An 8,765-nucleotide genomic window follows, 5' to 3' on the forward strand; every position below is an offset into this window, starting at 1 on the left:
ACTAGAAAACTGTCAGTGCCAGGGATGGGATTCCAGTGAGTTTTTGGCCAGGGAGGTCCATGATGCTCCCAAACATTATAGGCCATTGGCGAGGGCCTTGGTTTCCCACCATGAATAGATGATAAGACTCTAATGCTGAAGACTCCACATACTTGGGCTGCAAGGTCCCTGAGAAATTCTGCTGGAGATGAGCTGAAAACCTTATACATCTAGACTAGCTGACACAAAGTTGGAAAAAGCCATTCTGCATGCATTTAACTGAGAGAGAAATCATCAGTGAAGATACTCAACCAACGGTGGATACTGCAAGCCTTATATTTGGCCTGTTAGGCCAAATGAGCCAACGGGTGCAATACTGGTACATCTGTTATGGGGGAAATCAAGCACTCTCTAATTTGACTGGAGGCCCGCTCCATGGGAGTGAATACATCCCTGATACTAAAAACCTACAACAGAGGTAGTCATGACCCTTAGAGGTGTAATGGCTGCTGGTGCCTGGCTAAATGTATATACTATACTCACCAAGATGCCTGGTAAGTACTTCCTTTAATGTTCATACCAATATATTAATGCTATTCTCACTTTTGGTTAGAGAACTTTCTCTTTTCAGATGGCAGTGTCCTTGGGATGACTCAGAAGACACCATGGTTCTGAGAAGTGACAGAGGAGTGCTCAGCATTTTTTCTCTATCACACCTTCCAAGGCTCAGGGCCCATTGTGGAAGAGGTGGTGGAAAGAATGTAAGAGCCAAAGGAAGGGTAGGACTCCTTACAATGTGCTCCTCTAGGCACAAAATGGCCTGGATATCCATGACCTCACACTGACTGACACTACCTACACAAGACCATCATAATAGGAGGAAAAGATTTTTATCAAAATAAAAAAGACTGATTGAGAGGAGGAAGGGATATGATGGAGATTGGAGTTTCAAAGGGGAATGTGGGGGGGGGGGAGGGAATTACCATGGGATATTGTTTACAATTATGGAAGTTGTCAAAAAAAAAAAAAAAAAGCAATGTAATGTTCCTGTCAAGATCAAGTGCCTTCTAACATGACAATTAACTAAATGCAACTCTGTTGTTATGACAGTGTCAAACAGAAGTTTGGAGAAATTAATGTACACAAATTTTACAACTTAAAGTGTGTAATGTTCCCATAGTGAAAACAATGTTAGGAGTTTGACCATATTTCTCTTGATTTTATTATAGCTCATCTTGTTAATCAGGTCTTTCTTACTTCACTGAGTTCTTCCTACCTTGTGCCTTGTGCTTTGCACATCTCGAATCATGATATTGTAGCTCTAGAAGCTATTGTATTAAATTTACATAGTTTGTAAAAATTTTATTTATTTGCGAGTGAGAGAGAGGACCCGTCAGGGCTTCCAGCCACTGCAAATGAACTCCAGATGTTCCACCTTGTGCATCTGGCTTTACGTGGGTATTGTGAATTGAACGTGGATCCTTTGGCTTTGCAGACAAGTGCCTTAACTGCTAAGCCATCTCTCCAGCCTTAAATATACACATTTTGATAGGACCAATAATAATAATAATAATAAGAAGAAGAAGAAGAAGAAGAAGAAGAAGAAGAAGAAGTAGTAGTGGTAGTAGTAGTAGTAGTAGTAGTAGTAGTAGTAGTAGTAGTAGTAGTAGTAGGGTGATTTGGGCGACTACAACGACTTACTAGAATGGCAAAATGTCTTGCTTTGCTAATAACTGCAGCCTTCCTACTTTGTTTAATGACTAGCAGCACAAAGGTAAGTGCTCCACAAATACATGAATCAATGAAAATGAATGAGTAAATGGATCAGGTTTTGCAAATATGGTTTATAGCCAGCTGAAGTCCATAAGCTTACAGGTTGCAGACTTCTGATCGGACCCCTGCCAGACAATCCTCTCCAGAGAGGTTGACCAACAGGCTTTCAGATCCGGGGCAGCCCGGAAGGCAGCTTAGAGGCGGGCGGGGGAAGGCCGGCGCGCGCCTGACGCAATCATCCCGCGTCGGCAGAGCCAGGGCGCCGAGGAACGTGGAGGGTCGCAAGCACTATGGCGTCCCCGGCCCAGCAGGCGCCTCAGCCCGCAGGCGGGAAGCGGAAAGGCAAAGCGCAGTACGTGCAGGCCAAGCGAGCCCGGCGCGGCGATGCGGGCGGGCGGCAGCTGGAGCCCGGGCTGCAGGGTATCCTCATCACCTGTAACATGAACGAGCGCAAGTGCGTGGAGGAGGCCTACAGCTTGCTCAACGAGTACGGCGACGACCTGTACGGGCCCGAGAAGGTACGGGCGGCTGGGGAGCAGGCCCCGCAGAGCCGGCCGCCGCTGCGTGCGCGCGCTCGAGGCTCGCGCCCGCGTTCCGCCCCTGGCCCGTGCTGCGGGCCTGCTGACGGAAGGGTGGTCGTCTTGACAAGGGTAGTTCTGGTCGTCGATTGCCTTCGGCAGACCCGACACTTCTCTTCGCCTGATAAGTTGCCTGTAATGTTCTAGTCCTATGCTATCATGTCTATGAACTGGTGAAGTCTGATAGCAATGCTAGCTATTTCTCAAGTGCACGTGAAAATAACCTTAAAAAGTAAGAACGTCCGGATCGGTGGTGCACGCATTTAATCTCAGCACTTGGGAGGCTGAGGTAGGAGTGTTGCCTTGATTTCAAGACCTTTCTGTGCTAGAGTAAGACCCTGCTTCAAAAACAAAACAAAACCCTAAAAAGTTAAAACGGGGTTTGGGGAAATGGCTTGGCGGCTAAGAGCGCCCTGCAAATAGGAGGGCCCAAGAGGCCCTGAAACTTGTGAGTTTGATCCCCAGCGTCCATGTAAACAGCTGGGAATAGCCTCAAGCCTGTAACCTCCAGTCCTGTGGGGATCGGAGGAGACCTAAGAACCCTTGGAGCTCCATGGTTCACCAGTCTGACCAAAAAAGGCAGAAGCTTGTTCAGTAAGAGACTTATCTAAGGAAATACATGTATAAGCTATATAGGAGGACATCTAGTATTATCTCTGGCCTTGTCATACGTCCATACAGGGCACATGTATTTGCACACATGTATGTATGCCACACATGCTGTATACATGGAAAAAAACTGAAGAAGTAAAATGTTTGTACCAAATATCTCATCGTCCTACAGCAGTTTGGAATCGTGATAGTATACATATCTGCAACCCAGAGGGTATAAGTGAAGGATGGTGCAGAGGGACCTCATAACTACTAGCGCTGGGATTTGGGCCTCAGCAAGGAATTTGCGTGTACTGAGCTACATAAAAATAAAAAGAAAAAAGGGAATGGTGTTGGGAGATGGCCTAGTGGTTAAAGGCAATTGCCTGCAAAGCCTGGTGGCCTGGATGAGATTCCCCAGCACCCACACAGTCAGACACAAAAGTGGGGCAAGCATCTGGTGGCCAGTTGCACTGGCAAGAGGCCCTGGTGCATAAACACACACAGTTAAAATATATACATATTAGAAAAGACTACTGGTAGAACTTTGTGAGATTGTATATAAATTTGGTTATATACATAAACTGGAATCTGGAATACTCTTTAAATGTGCACAATTTTAGTATCTGATTGGAAATCCCCTTGGTAGAGCAGAGAGCTGAGCAACAGATGTGTCTAAACTGTGTCTTGAGGAAATTATAATTTTAATTTTAGGTTTTTCGAGGTAGGGACTTGCTCTAGCCCAGGCTGACCCAGAATTAACCTCAATCCTGTGCTATATGGCTGAAGTTGGCCTTGAACTCTTGATCCTCCTAACTGCTATGATTATAGGCTTTGGCCAATGCACCTGACTTGGACAAGTTCTTGAACTCTTTCTGTGTAAGGATTTTTAATTCTGTTAATGTATTTAGTTCTTCTCTTACCAAGAAGAAAGTACCATATGAGGTACATTGGTTCTAGTGATGGCTTGAAGGTCCACTCTGAAACTCATCTGGTAAGCATAGTTCTGTGTGCCAGAGTGGCAAGATGCTTCTGAAAACATTTTCAACTGTTAAGTACCACAGTCTGAGGAAACTCATTTTGGAAGGAGCATTGTTTTCAGTTTCTTAATAAAAACAAATTATTGTCAATATTGAGCCCTGTGTCACTGGGGGTTTCATATAAGTAGTTAATTATAGTGTGTGAACATGAGCTGTCGTGCCATTTCTGTTTATTGGTTTTATGTAAACAGTTTCCAGACAAGGATCAGCAGCCCTCTGGAAGTGAGGGAGAAGATGATGACGTAGAGGCTGCCTTGAAGAAAGAAGTTGGTGACATTAAGGCTTGTACAGAGATGAGACTAAGAAGATTCCAGTCAGTGGAGAGTGGAGCAAATAATGTAGTCTTTATCAGGACACTTGGGATAGGTGTGTGTGATGAGTACTTCTAAGATTATTCTTTTCTATAATATCCGGGCAGAAGACACTGCCTTCATCATAGCTTCATTAATAACTCAGTTACAACTTCTCCACACTGTATCAGCTTCATGCATCACTTAGTAACAACTTCACACTGTATCAGCATATACATATGAAGAGATAGATACTGTGGGGTGGTACACATCACATTGGCTTGGCAGTGGAAATCTGCCTCTGCCTTCCTGTGTAACTCAAGGCAAAATGAAAGTGCATGTTCTCTCTTCTAGTGCAGCTGCTCTTCATTTCCAATCAGTAGTTGCCATTTGGGAACCTAGCGCCAGATATTTCTGTTTATTTAAAACCTGAAAGTATAGGGAAGTTATTTGATTGTAAGATGTGATGAATCCTCAAATCAGCTTGTATGCCTATAGGAAATCATCAGAAAACCACCACTTTATGGTACTGTAGTGCATGGTTCTGAGATTCTTCCAGGTCTGACAGCTGGACTCCTTTTAGGGAGTGAATTGCAGATTTTTTTTTTTTTTTTCTAAGAAAGCATGTACTGTTTGTTACTCTTAATTTTCATATACAGGAAAACAACAGCATGGTATTTTGGTTAGGTAAATCAGGATATCCCAAAAGCATAAATTCTGGAGTCTATATGGACATTTGTTATTAACAAAACTAGTAATGATGATGAAAAGTTAAAATACTACATACAAAGTAGGAACTAAAGCAAAAAATAAACTTGTTCTGTGCTGAGTTTTACCTTTTTGTTTTAGAACCTGAGAAATTGGTACATCATATTCTCCAGGATATGTACAAGACCAAGAAAAAGAAGACCCGAGTTATTCTACGAATGTTACCCATCTCAGGCACGTGCAAAGCTTTCTTAGAAGACATGAAAAAATATGCAGAAACATTTTTGGAACCCTGGTTTAAAGCTCCAAATAAGGGGACATTTCAGATTGTATACAAATCGCGAAATAATAGTCACATGAATAGGGAAGAAGTTATCAAAGAGTTGGCAGGTAAGTTTCTCTTAGTGATCTTACATAGACATGCAGTGCTTAGCACCTGTTTTTAAGAATTCTTAGTAGTATATTTTTCAGTTTTAAAACTGATATAATATCAAGTCTAACTGGTTTCAAAATGTGAAGTATAAGATTTTCTGGTAAAGTCTTGCAAATCAACATTGAATGTGTAGTGTGGCGTGTATGTGTGGTATGGTGTGGGGGGGTTGGTAGGCACATGTGTGTATGTAGATGTTCCTGCCATGTGTGCAGAAGGCCAGATTATGATGTCAGGTTTCCTGTTTTATCACTATTTCACCTTATTTTCTTTCACTGAGGCTGGAAATTACTGCTTTTGGTTAGACTGGCTGACTAGGAAGCTCCAGTAATCCCCTTGTCTCTGTAGCCCCTCAGCCTGGGCTTATAAACATACATGGCCATGTCCTGCTTTTTATGTGAGTGTGGGGAGTTAACTCAGTCCTTCTTGCTGGTGCATGGGCACTTTTACCCACTGATCCATCTCTCCAGCCCTAGTCAACATCAGATTTTCTTTGTGGGAAAAATACAGTCTACCCATGGGATATTGTAGGATATTGGTTCTAGGATCCCCTATGGATACCAAAATCTGGATGCTCAGGTAAGTCTCATTTAAAATGCTGTAAGTCCCTTATATATCCCAGTTTGAAGTACTGTTTGCAAATAACTTGCCTACATTTTTTGTATATCTTAAATCATCTCTGAATTATTGAGACTACCAAATATAATGTAAATATGCTATGTTGTTTAGGGAATAGTGACCAAAAAACTTTGTATATTAAGTACAGATATAATTTTTTCCTTAATATTTTGATTCACAATTGGTTGAATGTGAGTGTGGGACCTATGGATATAGAGGGCCAACTGTAGGCTTATTAAATAACTCAAAGCTTCATTGTATTTATTTATTGAAAGGATTGATGAAATTTGACAAGTATATAGACATGTAGACTTTTATGTCTTATTTTAACAAATGCCAAATAGAAAGGGACAAAAACTTTTTGACTCCATCAAGCTTAATGAGACCCTTCCTTCTCAGACTGTTTTCCTATTTTTGTTACAGGGATAGTAAGCAGCCTCAATACAGAAAATAAAGTGGATCTCACTAATCCGCAGTACACAGTGGTTGTAGAAATCATTAAAGCTGTCTGTTGCCTGAGTGTTGTGAAAGATTACATGCTGTTTAGAAAATACAACCTTCAGGAGGTAGTAAAGAGTGCTAAAGACCCATCACAGCTTCACCCAAAGCTGGGCAATGGGAAAGAAGCAAAATTGGAACCTGACAAAAAATTGAATCAAAATGATCCAGCAGACGGAAAAAATGACCAGCAGGTGGCACCAGAGAACAGTGAGGAGGTAGGGCCGACAGAACCCAGATCTGAGTCACTCTTGGAGAATGAGGGAGGAGATAAACCAGAAATTGTGAATCCAGTCTCAGAAGGAGCCAACTCAAATGAAAATGACCTCTCATAGGAGGTCACAGTGCTGGAGGTGGGTTTCTCAGCCAGGGTTCTGGGGTTTCATGTAAAATTGTAACAATATATTTTGACTTCTGCGTGCTGCTCAGTGCTGCTCTCACAGTACTAAACAGTGAACTCTCAGCCCTGCTGACACTTCTGTTAGCGTCCTCTCAGCTCTGTCAGCAGTTTTTTTCAGGTCTGTGTGCTATTACACAAGGGGAAGGTGGTAATTATTATACAGGAGAAGGATACTGGCCTTTTCCTCTTGATTATCTTCCCCAGTTCCCTGTAGGAACTGCCAAATGATGGATGGGGATGAACAGTAGCTAAAAAGTAGGAAATCCCAGGGAAGTGTCCTTCATTCTGAGAAGCTTAGATACCACCACTCAGCTGTGCCCTGCCACTCCATTTTAAACACTGCAAAATGGGATTGTGTAAGTTAAAAGAAAAGTGAGTTATTTTTGATGGTTTTGAGTTTTCATTGTTATATTTTAGTATTAACATTTGTATAAGCAAATCTGATGATTTATTGCTGCGAATAACTGAATCCAGGTGTGAGGTTAAAGAGGACCATTTGAGACAGGCTTATGGACATTTCTGATAAGATTATTGAGAAAGAATCAGCCTTCTGAATCACTTCCATATATGAGTACAAAAGGAATACCAAGCAACTTTGTTTTGACATTAAAGCTACTTCACAGGGTTTCACTTGTCCAAGCATTTCTGTTACATTGTGCAGACTGTGGCTTGTAGCTATATATCTAGTAGTTACTCCAGCATATAAACCAGTTATTTGCCAAGAATGTTTCTTACTTTAAGTAGCTTTTGGACTAGCAAAATAAAGTTTTTCTTAAAAAAAGACATTGACTAAGAAAGTTTAGGCAGCAAATTACTTTCAAACAGATCTAGGAAAGAATTGGTAAGAACTACACATTAAATTGCTGGGACAAGCACAAGATTTGAAACAACTTTATTGTCAGTTTAATAAGCTGATGTACACATGATACTAAAGAAGTTTTGTGTAATTATGTTAAAAACAGCAGCAGTTAAAATCCACCTGGGTTGATGAGTCAATAGAGTTAACAAATAATGTATAAATGACCCAATTAAAACAACTTTTTTTGCTCAAACTCTCCCACAACAGTATGTATTTAATGCTGTTTGTTTGTTTTTTTTCTTTTTTTCCCGAGGTAGGGTCTCACTTTAGGCCAGGCTGACCTGGAATTCACTATGTAGTCTCAGGGTGGCTTTCAGCTCACAGTGATCCTCCTACCTCTGCCTCCCTAGTGCTGGGATTAAGGGCATGCGCCACCATCCCCTGCTCCTGTGCTGTATTTTCATACTTGAAAACCAATGGTCCATCATACTCTTGGAACTCTGTCAGTAGTTGGCCCCATAGCAGTTTTGCTTCATTAAAAGAAAAAAAAATCTAGGGCTTAGAAGATGGCTTAACAGTTAAAGGCACTTGCAAAGCCTTCAGGCCCAGTTTCAATTCCCAAGCCACCCACATAAGCCAGAAGCAAAAGTAGTGCAAGCATCTGGTATTTGTTTGCAAGTACCAGAGAGACCCTGGCTCACCCATAAATGCACACAAATTTAAAAATTCTGATATTAATATTTAGTCCTCACTGCTTTGTACACAGAGATACTGACTTCAAAAATCTGAAGATGATATGAAAAAAGAAAGCTTAGAAATGCTACAGTGTTTAGTTTTATTAAAAGACTCATTAGTGGCACAATATTAGGGAAAAATGGCATCAAAACCTGGACCAAGAGCACATAATCTGCTAACTAGAGGAACCTGGTGGCTTACCAGAGAAGAATCCTAACCTGGATATTTGCCTGGAAAGGTGAAGGGCCAGGGTAGGATAAGTCTTGCTAATAGCTTTGAAAATAAACGTAAGACTGTTCAGAGCACAGTTTCATCACATGTAAAAA

At 41.5% G+C, this 8,765-nt stretch overlaps 1 protein-coding gene across 1 annotated transcript; it reads left to right on the forward strand.

Moving 5' to 3' along the window:
- Positions 1-2,024: 2,024 nt before the first annotated feature.
- On the forward strand, positions 2,025-8,550 carry Thumpd1 (THUMP domain containing 1). Its single transcript, XM_004665406.2, has 4 exons — positions 2,025-2,270; positions 4,153-4,327; positions 5,101-5,349; positions 6,431-8,550. The coding sequence occupies exons 1-4, from the start codon at positions 2,043-2,045 to the stop codon at positions 6,838-6,840; spliced, it is 1,062 nt and encodes a 353-aa protein (XP_004665463.2). The 5' UTR covers positions 2,025-2,042; the 3' UTR covers positions 6,841-8,550.
- The last annotated feature ends 215 nt before the right edge of the window (positions 8,551-8,765 follow it).

The sequence above is a fragment of the Jaculus jaculus genome, chromosome 2, assembly GCF_020740685.1.
Source record: "Jaculus jaculus isolate mJacJac1 chromosome 2, mJacJac1.mat.Y.cur, whole genome shotgun sequence".
NCBI classification, from domain to species: Eukaryota; Metazoa; Chordata; class Mammalia; order Rodentia; family Dipodidae; genus Jaculus; species Jaculus jaculus.

Excerpts from the sequence above, each read along its gene's own strand:
- Thumpd1 (XM_004665406.2), top strand. The coding sequence starts at position 2,043 with ATGGCGTCCCCGGCCCAGCAGGCGCCTCAGCCCGCAGGCGGGAAGCGG. Across the intron at positions 2,271-4,152 it reads ACCTGTACGGGCCCGAGAAG|TTTCCAGACAAGGATCAGCA; the intron begins GTACGGGCGGCT and ends TTATGTAAACAG. Across the intron at positions 4,328-5,100 it reads TATCAGGACACTTGGGATAG|AACCTGAGAAATTGGTACAT; the intron begins GTGTGTGTGATG and ends TTTTTGTTTTAG.